Raw genomic sequence first — 14,867 nt, 5'->3', positions numbered from 1 at the left:
GGCTGGATACAACCTGATATCCTCTAGGATTGTCAGTTTAGACTTCAAGAAAATACTCCTGATAGTATTTTTCATTGTAATATACAGTAGAGAATTGGTTAAATAAGTGTGCACCATGGTACAGCAGAAGGCCATGCAGATGTTAAAAATTGTATTGAAGAGTATTTGTCAGATAAATGGAAAAAGCAAGTTATAAAATAATATTTGTAGTATTTTCCCATTTTGGTAAAAAAAAATGATGTTCTAAAGATACACACCTCTAAACAACTTTTCTTTTAAAAGAAGGAAACCAGAAATTGAATTTTCTCTTCTACTTCTTTTGTCCATTATCACTTAGAGGATGCAGAAGAGAGCTGAACGATTCAATGTACCTGTGAGCTTGGAAAGTAAGAAAGCTGCCCGGGCAGCTAGGTGAGTGTCCCCAGCCTTTTGGACCTGAGATAGTGACACTAGGAAGCTAAGGGAGTGGGTTCCTAGGTTTTACATGTAATTGTTGATTTTAAGAGAATAGAGGCCTTGATTAAAAGAAAGGTATGATATAGTTTGGATTTTATCATCAAGCAGAATTTTAAATAATAGGTAAAAGTCAGGAACTCACTGCTACTCTCAACTCTGATAAGACTTCCTTTTAGCTATTCTCTGGATTCTTGGTGAGAAAAAGAGTCAACTGAACCTCTTTCATGGGGTTGTTAGAATTAGCTAATGATTGCAAGGATTGAGATCACAAGCAAGGAGTGCCATATGTACACTTGAAACGGAGACAGACAACCAGGAGTGTGAACAGCTTCCTAAAATTTAGCTTGTTTTTCTTTCTACAGATTTGGGATTTCTTCAGTTCCATCAAAAGGTAAGAATACAGAGACATCTGAGAAAGTTTTTTTTTTTTTTTTACTTTTTTGGCACAATAGATTCCATTTCTCTAAACTTTTTAGCATTAGAACCCTTTAAAAGGTTATTATATTCACGTCTTTATTTGCTTTAGGTAAAACCATACTCTAAATTGCCTTACTGGGCAATTTAGAGAAAATAACCGAAGTTAGGGGGGAATAAGGAAAGTGCCAGCATTTGTTTTCCTTTTCTTGGACACGTTCAGAGACGCTTCTAGTACCTTATTTATTCTAGCGTATCGATTCAGCATGTAATTATTGTGTACCTGGCCAGTTTATACTGCCTAGTGTAAGTGGCAAAAGAGAAAAGTATCTTTTACTTTCTAGGAATTTACAAGGAAATAATCTTGGCTACGCTTAAAGATTTAGCCACAAGGATTATCATAGTATTATTTATAGTGATCAATAACTGGGAACATTGTAATATACAGTAGAGAATTGGTTAAATAAGTGTGCACCATGGTACAGCAGAAGACCATACAGATGTTAAAAATTGTATTGAAGAATATTTGTCAGATAAGTGGAAAAAGCAAGTTATAAAATAATATTTGTAGTATTTTCCCATTTTGGTAAAAAAAAATGCATGTATGTAAAGGAAAAAAGATTAGATGTATACTAAATCAACAACACTCATTATCTCTGGTAGAATTTTGGAGTGACTTCTTGCTTTACTGTGTTTAAAGTTTTTGCAATGAATACGTATTTGTAGAGTAAATTAGGAAAAAAGGGGGTTTTTTTTTGTAGGTTATTCTTTTTAAAAAGAACATAGTACTTGTTCACGGGGGCTTTAAATGTAGTCTCCAGGAGTTCCCGTGGTGGCGCAGTGGTTAACGAATCTAACTAGGAACCATGAGGTTGCGGGTTCGGTCCCTGCCCTTGCTCAGTGGGTTAACGATCCGGCGTTGCCGTGAGCTGTGGTGTAGGTTGCAGACGCGGCTTGGATCCCACGTTGCTGTGGCTCTGGCGTAGGCCGGTGGCTGCAGCTCCGATTCGACCCCTAGCCTGGGGACCTCCATATGCCGTGGGAGTGGCCCAAGAAATAGCAAAAAAAAAAAAAAAATGTAGTCTCCAGATCCAATCCAGTCTTCCTAGTGACTTGTCAGTAGTTTTAAGTCTATTAAAATGTCTTCTAAAGATCTTATGGAGTTTCGAGATACTCCTTTTGAAAGACCAGCAGGAGGGAGTTCCCATGATGGCGCAGTGGTTAACGAATCCAACTGGGAACCCTGAGGTTGCAGGTTCGATCCCTGGCCTTGCTCAATGGGTTAAGGATCCGGCGTTGCCCTGAGCTGTGGTGTAGGTTGCAGATGTGGCTTGGATCCCACATTGCTGTGGCTCTAGCGTAGGCCAGTGGCTACAGCTCTGATTAGACCCCTAGCTTGGGAACCTCCGTATGCTGAGGGAGTGTCCCTAGAAAAGACAGGAAAAAAAAAAAAGACCAGCAGAATTCTGGTCACTGTCACTCTGTTTGAGAAAATATTTTGTGGGAGTTCCCAACGTGGCCCAGTGGTTAATGAACCCGACTAGCATCCATGAGGATATGGGTTTGAACCCTGGCCTCGCTCAGGGGGTTAAGGATCCGGCATTGCCGTGAGCAGTGGTGTAGGTTGCAGACTCAGCTTGGTTCTGGCGTTGCTGTGCTCTGATTTGAGCTCTGGCCTGGGAACCTCCATATGCCGCAGATATGGCCCTAAAAAGACAACAACAACAAAAAATTTCTGGCACTTAATTATATCAAGAGAGAGATAATAGGATTGATGATAGTACAATAAAAAAATTAAAGATATTGTTAGATGGTGGTATTTGAAGAAAGATAAAAAATTAATATTTAGCCTAAAAAGGAAAACTGACCAATAAATAATGTATAGATAACATTCACAGTGCTACTCATATAATCTTAGAACTACAGAGTAGCTTTTTTTTTTTTTTTTTCCCCCACTGTACAGCAAGGGGGTCAGGTTATCCTTACATGTATACATTACAATTACATTTTTCCCCCAGCCTTTCCAGAGTAGCTTTTAAAAGAATAGAATTTGGGGGAGTTCCCTTCTGGCCCATCGGGTTAAAGATCTGTTGTTGTCATTGCTATGGCTCTGGTTACAGCTGTGGTGTGGGATCACTGCAGATGTGGCCAAAAAAAAAGAAGAGGATATGGCAACATTAAAAGGAAATATTGTTTTATGAATGAGAACATGAAAATACCTAATAGTCCTTAGCACAGTTGAGTACCATGACCGAATGTTTACAGTGAACAGTTAGGGAACCAATTTTAAGATTGAGATTGCTTAAAATTCTGAAAAGTTTTAAGCAAATAATTATTGACTAGATTAGGATTGGGCCTACAGGCCAATATACTACTTGCTTTCTTAGTGATAATTTCAGGACAGAACATTGACTCTAAGAAGTCATAATTTTTTAAATATATTTATTTTTGCTTTTTAGGGCCGCACCTGCAGCATGTGGAAATCCCCAGGCTAGGGTCGAATCGGAGCTGTAGCTGCTGGCCTATACTACAGCCACAGCAGCATGGGATCTAAGCCATGTCTGTGACCTAAACCGCAGCTCATGGCACCGCCAGATCCTTAACCCACATCCTCATGGATACTAGTCAGGTTCATTACCACTGAGCCTCAACAGGAACTGCCATAATTTTTTTTTTTTTAATTTTCTTTTTAGGGCCGCACCTATGGCATATGGAAGTTTTCCGGCTAGGGGTCAAATCAGACCATAGCAAGCCTAGCTGCGTGTGCAACCTGTGCTGTAGCTTGTGGCAACACTGAATCCTTAATCCCCTGAGTGAGGCCAGGAATCAAAACTTTATGGATATTAGTCGGGTTCTTAACCTGCTGAACTACAGCAGGAACTCTAAGAGGTCATAATTTTAACTCATGATAGTAGTTCCGCTCTTTTGTTTGGGTATGATGTCTTTTTTCCTAGTAAAGTTTTTAACAACTTTATTGAGATATAATTCATACAACTCATCCCTGTAAAGTATATGATTTAGTGTTTTTCATATATTCTTAGGGTTGTGCAGTCATCATCACAGTCTAATTTTAGGACATATTCATCACCACAAAAAGAAGCCCCATACCCTGCAGCAGTTTTACTCATACTTCCTATGCCCCCCACCCCAGGAATCACTAAATTTTTTCTATATATATATATTTGCTTTCATATAAGCTGTATCACAGTTTATGGTCTTTTGTGACTGGCTTCTCTAACTTAACATAAGTATTCTGGCTTCATCTCTGTTTTAGGATGTATCAGTACTTCAATTCTTTTTATTGTTGGATAATACTATATTGCACTCATGTACCACATTCTGTCTGTCCGTTACTTGATGCACATTCAGGTTGTTTTCACTGTTTGCCTACTATGGCTAATGCTGCTGTAAACATTCATATATATTTTTGTATAGATAATATATTTTCATTTCTCAGGTATATACCTAGGAGTAGAATTGCTGGGTCATATTGGTAAACGCCATGTTTAACTTTTGAGGAACCACCAAACTTTTCCAAAGTGGCTATTCTATTTTATGTTCCCGTCAGCAATGATTATAGATGTGATCTCTAGATGTAATCTCTGCATTTCCTTTCACTTCATAGGATAAAGGACAGTTGTTGTCCTAGGTATGATTTCTTTTTTTTTTTTTAACTCATTGAATTTTATTACGTTTATAGTTGTACAGCGATCATCACAACCCAATTTTATAGCATTTCCATCCCAGACCCCAGCCCATTCCCCTACCCCCCAGCCTGTCTCCTTTGGAAACTTATGTATGATTTCTATGCTAACTTAATTTGAAGACTCTCAACTTTTTTATGACTTCTAAAAATATTAAATAAAACTTTTTTATTTACTTCTTTAGGCCTGTCATCTGACACCAAGCCTATGGTAAGAAATCCTTTTTTTTTTTTTTTAACCTTGAGAGTCAGATCTTAACTCTGTACAGTCAGTTTAAAGTTAGAGATTTCCGGGGAGTTCCTGCCGTGGCACATCGGAAACGAATCTGACTAGGAACCATGAGGTGGATTCGATCCCTGGCCTCGCACAGTGGGTTAAGGATCTGAGGTTGCCATGAGCTTGTGGTGTAGGCCAGCGGCTGTAGCTCCGACTAGACCCCTAGCCTAGGAACTGCCATATGCCGCGAGTGCAGCCCTAAAAAAAAAATTTTTTTTAAAGGCATAAATAAATAAAGTTAGATTTCCTTCTTCTCCCCAGATCAGAGGAAACAGATCATATGAGTTTGGTGACTGTTTTCAGTACATTGTTTTATGTCCTGAATAAAAGGAATTGTTTGAAGTACTGAGGTCCGGAAAATTGCCAAATTTTCAGAGTCATTATAAACATCTTCCTTCCTACTACTCCTCTTAGGAAAAATGTATAGATTTTGTTAGGTACAGGACAATCATATAACTCTTTGTTTTATGGTACTGGAGTTTTAGCCCTCATCCAGTGGCTTTGGATAATATCTAACTCTTAATTATTGCAAGAGAATCTATGGAAACAACTTAAAAATTCTTTTTGTAGATACTGGTAATTTTCAGTACTACTGAAATACTAAGATAAATTACCAGTATCTTAAATATAAAACCAGAGAATAGGAGTTCCCTTGTACCACAGCAAGTTAAGGATCCAGTATTGTCACTGCAGTGGCTTGGGTCACTGCTGTGGCACGGGTTTGATCCCTGGCCCCGGGAACTTCCACATGCCATGGGCATGGCCGAAAAAGCCCCCAGAGAATAAAGACTATAGAATAGGTTGCCTTCCAGACCATTATGACTAGTTAGCATGTTTAAAAAATGAAAACAAATGCTGTAAAATACGTTCAGCTTTATGAAATTCTGTTCTTGGGGTTAAGTTTTAGTAGTAGTAGCAGTACTAGTAGTTATAGTTATTAATATCACTAGTAGTAGTAATGAAGTATGCCAAATATCCTTATGATAATTTTTATATATGAAGGTTTCCAAGAAAAAGGAAAGAAGAAAATTGAGTTAGGCACTAGTAGTAGATTTGTCTTCCGAAAAAAGGAGAGCTTCAGTGATACTCTTTTTTGCTAGAGTTAAGAACTACTGACAAAGACTGTCTATAGGAATTAACAATTTTGGACTGTTTGGAGGTGATGAACTTGTTTGGAGGTGATGATTTAGACATTTGTTTGCTTTTTCAAGCAGTGTTTAGCCTACTTTGATCTTCAACTCTCCTTAGGCTCTTGCCACCTTTGATGAATGAAGGAGGCAGAGCTGAATCTGTCACTGCATTCCAGGAGAGGCCTTTAATAATTAGTGGCATGAATGAGTGCTGCTTTGTTTCCTAATTTGGCACATAGGGTGTCTTTGATGTTGTGTAGGCCTATTTGAACTCTTGGCTTTGGACCATAGTTTGTGCCTTCTGTGTTTTCCATTTTTGATTTTTTAAAATATGTGTATATATACATATATGTGTTTTTTTTTTTTTTTTACATAGGTAAACCTGGATAAGCTAAAAGAAAGAGCTCAAAGATTTGGTTTAAATGTCTCTTCAATTTCCAGAAAGGTATGGAACTGTTTTTGCAACGTTAGAGCAGCTTGGGGCTACATAGTCTGGGGATGACTGTCCTAAGAATAGAACTGGCTACTTAGTACTTCATTTAATGCAGTCCTTTGACTCACCTCCTCTCACTGACTAATGATTACATTATGGAAATTGTTTCACAAAGTTAATTGTTTTCTTTCCACAGATTGTTTCATAGCTTCTACATGGGCCATTAGAACAGAGTCTATATTTCTCTTGGTTAACATGTTGAATTCCTTGATGTTGAAACTTGTCACATATGCTTTAACTTCTGATATAAGTGTAATAGAAATTAAATAATTAGGAGAAGATGGTCAAAGTTACCTAGAAATAAAATTTGGAGGTTCAGGAGTTCTCTTGCAGCATGGCAGGTTAAGGATCTGTGTTGTCATTGCAACAGCTCAGATCACTGCTGTGGCATGGGTTCAATCCCTGGCCCAGAACTTTCACATGGCGTAGGCCCAGCCAAAAAAGAAAAGAGCAGATTTGAAGGTTTGTAGAACAAAACTGAGAAAATTACTCCATTCTTTCTAGCCATGTATTGTCTGACACTATTTAGTTTAAGTAAGATAACTTTGTTGAGGCATTCCTGCTATGGCGTAATGGGTTAAGAATCCGACTACAACAGCTCGGGTTGCAGTTTGATCAGATCCAGCATTGCCTCAGCTGCAGGCTTGGATTCAGTCCTTGGTCCAGGAACTTCCATATGCCATGGATGTGACCATAAATATAAAATAAAAGATGACTTTGTTGACTGTAGGGTGATTCAGTCCTTCAGAGCATTGTTGTACGTATGATAGGCATATTGGAGAAAATGCTCCTATTTGCCAAGAGTAAGTAGTCTCTTAATCTTTGTTCTGCGAAAATGAGAACATGTTTTTTGGCTGTTGAAGTGGTGGTAGGGTTAAGTGAAGACTATTTCCAACCAGAAAAATCATCACTGGGGAAAAAAAAAAAAGGCATTCCCATTGTGGCTCATTGGTTAATGAATCTGACTAGCATCCATGAGGATGCAGATTCGATCCCTGGCCTTGCTCAGTGGGTTAAGGATCCGGCATTGCCACAAGCTGTGGTGTAGGTCACAGACGCAGCTCGGATCCTGCGTTGCTTTGGCCGTGGTGTAGGCTGGCGGCTGCAGCTCCAATTTCACCCCTAATTTGGGAAACTCCATATGCTGTGGATGCGGCCCTAAAAAGCAAAAAAAGAAAAAAAATGAAACTGGAGTTCCTATTTTGGCTCAGTGGGTTAAGAACCCAGTATAGGAGTTCCCGTTGTGGCACAGAGGAAACGAATCTGACTAGAAACCATGAGGTTGAGGGTTCAATCCCTGCCCTCGCTCAGTGGGTAAGGGTCCTGCGTTGCTGGGTAGGCCAGCAGCAGCTGCTCCTATTAGACCCCTAGTCTAGGAACCTCCATATGCTGCTGGTGCGGCCCTAAAAGGATAAAAGACAAAACAAAAAAAAACAAAAAAGCAACCAGTATAGTGTCTGTAAGGACTCAGGTTTGATCCGTGGCTTCACTCAGTGGGGTTAAGCATTTGGCATTGCTGCAAGTTGTGGCATAGATTGCGGATACAGCTTGGATCTCACATTGATGTCACTGTGGTGTAGGCTGGCAGCTACAGCTCCAATTTGACCCCTAGTCTGGGAACTTCCATATGCTGCAGGTGTAGCCATAAAAAAAAAAAAAAAAAAAGGAAAGAAAAGACAAAAAATAATTGGAGGTACCTGGTGGCCTAGTGGTTAAGGATCTGGCTTTATCATTGCTGTGGCTCAGATTTGATTCCTGGCCTAGGAACTTCTGCATGCCTAAAAAAAGAAAAGAAAAGAAAAGAAATAGATTTCCCATTTGTGTGAGGAACCATTTAGCTCTCTGGAAATCTATTAGAAAAGAACTGACTTGACAGTAGTTATATTTTTGCTCAGAAAAAAACTGAGCGTATAAAAGTAAACACCAATTGTGTCCCTGTGAGATTCATAACCTTGCACGTAATTGTGCTTCATCTTTCTCCCCTTTGAGTTATTTTTTTTGGCCAGACCTGTGGCATGTGGAAGTTTCCAGCCTAAGGATCAAACTGGTGCCACAGCAGTGACCCAAGCTGCTGCAGTAACACACTGGACCACAAGAGAACTCCTGAGTTACATTTTTTAAAAAATTATTATTATTTAAATTTAATGGCTGTATCTGTGGCAAAGGAAGTTCTTAGGTCAGGGATTGAAGCTGAGCCATAGCTGCAGCAATGTCAGATCCTTTAACCTACTTTGCCAGGCCAGAGATCAAACCAACTCCTCTGCAGTGACCCAGACCTCTGCAGTTGGATTCTTGACCCATTGAGTTACAGCAGCAACTCCTCTGGGTTACATTTTTTATGTTTATCAGAAATACAACAAATCTGTCTGCCCAGCTTGGTGCTGAGACCATAGCCATTCAGTAGGAGTGTTAAGTGATGTAAGCAAATTAGGAGTTGAGAGGAAGACAGATTCTTACATGGTTCTTTTTTTTTTGGTCTTTTTGCCATTTCTTGGGCCGCTCCCTCGGCATATGGAGGTTGCCAGGCTAGGGGTCCAATTGGAGCTTTAGCCACCAGCCTACGCCAGAGCCATAGCAACGTGGGATCCGAGCCGCATCTGCGACCTACACCACAGCTCACAGCAATGCCAGATCGTTAACCCACTGAGCAAGGGCAGGGATTGAACCCGCAACCTCACGGTTCCTAGTCGGATTCGTTAACCACTGCGCCACAACAGGAACTCCAGATTCTTACATGATTCTTAAACCACATGTAGCTTAATTGAGAAGAATTATAAATCAAAACTCGGTTGTTATTTGGAGTTCCCTCGTGGCTTAGTGGGTTAAGGATCTTGTGTTGTCACTGCTGTGGCTTTGGTTATGTTGTGACATGGGTTTGATCCCTGGCTTGGGAACTTCTGCATGCCACGGATGCAGGCCCCCCCCCCAAAAAAAGTTATTTGTGTTTTACTAGATGATCAAGGGGGAAGAGTACCTTAGATTGTGGCCCTGGTTATTATCTAGCTCCTTCTGTATATGAAACATAGTATCTGAGAGTCTCAGCAATAACTTCGCTCCTCTAGGGGATCATATGAGTTTGTGTGTTGGGGGACTGAGAGAACAAAAGCTATACCCACTGAACTGAGAAGGTATCTTTTTTTTTTCTGTCTTTTTGTCTTTTCTAGGGCCGCAACCAAGGCATATGGAGGTTCCCAGGCTAGGGGGTCACATCGGAGCTGTAGCCTCCGGCCTATGCCACAGCCACAGCAACACGGTATCCAAGCTGCATCTGCAACCTACACCACAGCTCACGGCAACGCTGGATCCTTAACCCGCTGAGCGAGGCCAGGGATCCAACCTGCAACCTCATGGTTCCTAGTTGGATTTGTTAACCACTGAGCCACGACGGGAACTCCAGAAAGAGGGAGTTACATATCATCAGTGGGTCTGTTTATTGTAAGGTAACTTACTCATAGGGTAGGATCAATTAGATGACAATCCAGAAACATATGCAGCTGCACTCTGCACTGCTAAGGAGCCATTGGACCAATTTCATAGTTAACCCAGGGTTGGGGGTTTATATGCTTAGAAACAGGAAATGCATTGCCAAGTTAAGATTTATGAATGGGCAACTAGTCTCATGGGTACCAGAATATGTCAACAAAGGTCTTCATTGTTGTTCAGAGACTACCAGAGAATAGAGGCCACCCAGACCTAATGATCATTAAACAGTATCTATTAACAACAAAGCCATTGATGACAGAGAAGAGATTTACTGCACAGTACAGCCTTATGTAGGGTCAGTGGAAGGACAGGAGGAACCGAGTGGACCCAAGGTAGCATCAGTTATGCTAACAGCCATACATTATGTGTTCCATTAAAATTGAACATCCTATATCCTTCTAGTTATGAAGCTTATATGGACACATTCCTGGAGGAATGTGTTCCTCACTCTCTACTGTCCGCTTGAGTTATACAAGGATATCAGTCTTTTTCTTTTCCCTTCCCTGGGATCTTTCTCTATATTTGACCTGTTTAAGCCTCCATAGGAGGGCGAATAAAATATGAAGAGATACATTTATTAATTTTGAGTAAATTTTGGGACTTTAAGCAAATTACTAAATTTCTTTGGTTCTCAAATATAAAACTGGTATTAGGAGTAATACCTAATACCATGTTTGCAAAGAATAAATAGCTCTACATTTGTAATTTTCTAAAATAGTGACACTTTAGAGTTCCCTAATGGCTTGGCATTGTCACTGCTGTAGCTGTGGTTACTACCATGGTGTAGTTCAGTCTCTGACCCGGGAATTTCCAAATGCTGTGGGCTTGGCAAATAAATAAATAACACTTCGACCCTCAATAAATGTTGCTTTTCTTCCTTAGTTCAGTTCTGTAGGCCGACTGGCTTTATAACTTTGTGGCAATTAACTTCTGTGCTTTAGTTGATTGTTGATAAGATCTCGGTTCCCATTTTAAATTCTGAAAAGTTAAAATGTGATAACGGTAATTGGCAGAACTCTGACTCTGTGAGTTCTTTTCTCTAATAACATTCTTTGTTACTCATACATTCTGTAATAGTGCTTCTCAAATTCTGTAGCAAGACTAGCTTTTAAAAATTTCCAATTCAGGAGTTCCCATCATGGCGCAGTGGTTAATGAATCCGACTAGGAACCATGAGGTTGCGGGTTCGGTCCCTGCCCTTGTTCAGTGGGTTAAGGATCCGGCGTTGCCGTGAGCTGTGGTGTAGGTCGCAGACCCGGTTCGGATCCCGAGTTGCTGTGGCTCTGGCGTAGGCTGGTGGCTACAGCTCCGATTCGACCCCTAGCCTGGGAACCTCCATATGCCGAGGGAGCGGCCCAAGAAATAGCAAAAAAGACCCAAAAATAAATAAATAAATAAATAAAAATTTCCAATTCATTGTAGAGTGCTACTTTTGAGAAAATATAATAAAAATGTCAAAGTAGTGTTAAAATTATTTTGGAAGTTTCTAAACACTCAATTTCTGGACTTATTGTAGACTGGTAGCAAACAGTTTGGGGATCAGCACTAGGAGGGAGGGCACTTTTTTTTTTCTTTTTTTTTTTTTTTAGGGCCACACCTGTGGCATATGGAAGAAGTTCCCAGGCTAGAGGTCAAATTGGAACCGTAGCCACTGGCCTACACCACAGCCATAGTAACGCCAAATCTGAGCTGCATCCGTAACCTACATCACAACTCATGGCAAAGCCAGATCCTTAGCTCACTGAGCTAGGCCAGGAATCGAACCAGCGTCCTCGTGAATACTAATAAGGTTCTTTACCACTGAGCCACAATGGGAACTTCCAGACCACATTTTGAGTAGCACTGTGCTAGAATATATATGATGTCTTCCAAGTCCTGTTTTGCTTGGAGGCTTGTGACTTTCTGAGATGTCCTCTTTGAATATAGGTTCCATTTACATTGACCATAAATCTTGATTTTTCAGAATTATGCTAATTTCAATGGTTTCCTCTAACTTGCCTCATAAACAATTTAAAAAATGTCCCTGATGTTTTGCTCTCTAGACCACCATTGTCCAGTATAACTTTCCATGATGATGGAAATATTCTACAGAATATTGTTCTAGTCTGTATTGTCTAATGCATGCATACCTCACAAATATTGTGGATTCCGACCACCACAGTAAAGTGAGTCACAAATAAAAAAAGTGCTAACTATCATCTGAACCTTCAGTGAGTTGTAATCTTTCTGCCAGTGGAGGATCTCGCTTGAGGTTGACAGCTGCTGACTGATCAGGGTGATGATTACTGAAGGTTGGGGGTTGGGGCTATGGCAGTTTCTTTCTCTCTCTCTTTGTTATGGGCACACCCACAGCATTTGAAAGTTCCTGGGCCAGGGATTGAATCCAAGCCACGGCTGAGACTTGTGCCACTGGAGCTGCAGCAATGCCAAATCCTTTAACCCACTGCACTGGGTATCGAACCTGTCTCCTCAGCAACCTGAGCTGCCACAGCTGGGTTCTTAACCCTCTGCACCTCAGAGGGAACTATGGCAATTTCCTAAAATGAGACAACAGTGAGATTTGCCACATCAACTGACTGGCTCTCCCCTTCGCAAATGATTTCTCTGTTAACATGCAACACTGTTTGATACCATCTTACCCACAGCAGAATTGGAGTCAATCTTCTCAACCCTGCTGCTGCTCTGTCAACTAAGTTTATGTAGCATTCTAAATCCTTTGTTGTCATTTCAGCAGTCTTCACAGCATCTTCACCAGGAGCAGATTCTATCTCAAGAAATCACTCTCTTTGCTCATCCATAACAAGCAACTCCTCATCTGTTCAAGTTTTATCATGAATTCAGTCCCATCTTCGGGTTCCACTTCTAATTCTAGTTCTTTTGCTGTTTTCACCACATCTACAGTTACTTCCTCCCCTAAAGTCTTGAGCCCCTCAAAGTCATCCATGAGGGTTGGTAACAACTCTTTCTAAATTCCTGTTAATGTTGATTTTATCTCTTTCCATGAATGTACCTCTTTCCACGGATGTTCTTAAGGGTATCTAGGATGGTGACTCCTTTCCAGAAGATTTTCAGTTTGCTTTGCTCAGATCCATCAAAGGAATCACTGCATGACAGCTATAGCCTAATGAAAAGGTTTTTTTTTTTGTTTTTTGATTTTTGTGGTTTTTTTTTTTTTTTTCTGCTTTTTTAGGGCCTTACCTGTAGCATATGGAAGTTCCCAAGCTAGGGGTCACATTGGAGCTGTTGCTGCCAGCCTACACCACAGTCACAGCAACACGGGCTCTGAGCTGTGTCTATGAGCTACCTACACCATGGCTCACTGCAACACCAGATTCCTGACCTGCTGTGCGAGGCCAAGGATCAAACCTGCATCCTCATGGATACTAGTCAGATTTGTTTCCACTGTGCCACAACAGGAACTCCTGAAAAGCATTTCTTAAATAAAGATAAAAGTCAAAATTACTCCTTGATCCATAGGCTGAAGAAGGGATGTTTTGTTCATAGTAGTGGAAACAACATTAATCTCACTGTACATCTCTGTCAGGGCTCTTGGGTGACCAGGTGCCTTGTCGGTGAGCAGTAATACTTTGAAAGGAATCTTTTTCTGAGCGGTAGGTCTCAACAGTAGGCTTAAAATATTCAGTAAACCATGTTGTAAACTGATATGCTGTCATCTAGGCTTTGTTGTTGCACATGTAGAGCACAGGGAGAGCCCTAAGATTTTCAGAATGGGTAAATGAGCATTAGTTTCAACTTAAAGTGACCAGCTGCTTTAGCTTCTAACAAGAGTCAGTTTGTCCCTTGAAGCCAGGCTTTAACCTCTCCTCTCTAGCTGTGAAAGTCCTAGATAACATCTTTTTCCTAGTATAAGGCTATTACAAATCTACATTGAAAATCTGTTGTTTGGTGTAGCCATCTTCGTTAATAATCTTAGTTGAATCTTCTGGGCAACTTTCTGCAGCTGCTCCATCAGTGCTTGCTGCTTCACCTTGCACTTTTAGGTTATGGAAGTGACTTCTTTACTCAAACCTTATGAACCAGCCTCTGCTAGCTTCAAATTTCTGCAGCTTTCTCGCCTCTCTCAGCAACCTTCATAGCATTGAACAGAGTTAGAACCCTGCTCTGGATTCGGCTTTGGTTTAAGAGAATGTTATGGCTGGTTTGATCTTCTATCGAGACCATTTAAACTTTCTTCACATCAGCAATAAGGCTGTTTTGCTTTCTTATCATTCTAATGTTCATTGGAATAGCACTTTTAATTTCTTTTAAGAATTTTTCCTTTTTTTTCTCTTTTTTACTGTAGCTGCGACATATGGAAGTTCCTGGGCTAGGGGGTCAAATTGGAGCTGCAGCCGCCAGCCTACACCACAGCTGTAGCAACATAGGATCTGAGCTGCATCTGCGACCTAAACAGTAGCTCATGGCAACGCAGATCCTTAACCCACTGAGTGGGGCCAGGGATTGAACCTGGGTCCTCATAGATGCCAGTTGGATTTGTTTCTGCTGCGCCGCAATGGGAACTCCCTGTCTCAGCTTTTGACATGCCTTCCTCACTAAGCGTAATTATTTCTTTTGATTTAAAGTGAGAGATACACAACTCTTCCTTTGACTTGAACACTTAGATACCATTGTAAGGTTATTAATTGGCCTGATTTCCATATCGTTGTGTCTTAAGAAATAGGGAGCCCCGAGAAGAGGGAGAGACGGGAACAGATGTTTGGTGAGGCAATCAGAGTACACACACATTTATCAATTAAGTTCAGTGTCTTATATGAGCAAGATTTGTGACACTCCAAAATAATTATAGCAATAACGTCAAAGAACACTGATCGCAGATCACCATAACAAATACAATAATGATGAAATGGTTTGTAATATTGAAAGAATTACCAACATGTGACAGAGACATGA

At 40.6% G+C, this 14,867-nt stretch overlaps 1 protein-coding gene across 1 annotated transcript in view; it reads left to right on the top strand.

The window, feature by feature from the left end:
* Nucleotides 1–14,867, top strand: part of SARNP (SAP domain containing ribonucleoprotein) — a 54,189-nt gene that overhangs the window by 15,821 nt on the left and 23,501 nt on the right. The window contains exons 6-9 of the mRNA XM_047786857.1: nt 338–411; nt 819–847; nt 4,759–4,784; nt 6,357–6,425. Coding sequence (XP_047642813.1) covers nt 338–411; nt 819–847; nt 4,759–4,784; nt 6,357–6,425 — 198 coding nt within the window. The remainder of the gene's footprint in view (nt 1–337; nt 412–818; nt 848–4,758; nt 4,785–6,356; nt 6,426–14,867) is intronic.

The sequence above is a fragment of the Phacochoerus africanus genome, chromosome 7 (assembly GCF_016906955.1).
Source record: "Phacochoerus africanus isolate WHEZ1 chromosome 7, ROS_Pafr_v1, whole genome shotgun sequence".
NCBI classification, from domain to species: Eukaryota; Metazoa; Chordata; class Mammalia; order Artiodactyla; family Suidae; genus Phacochoerus; species Phacochoerus africanus.
The sequence above is the reverse complement of the archived record's forward strand: the minus strand, read 5'-3'. Positions and strand labels throughout refer to the sequence as shown.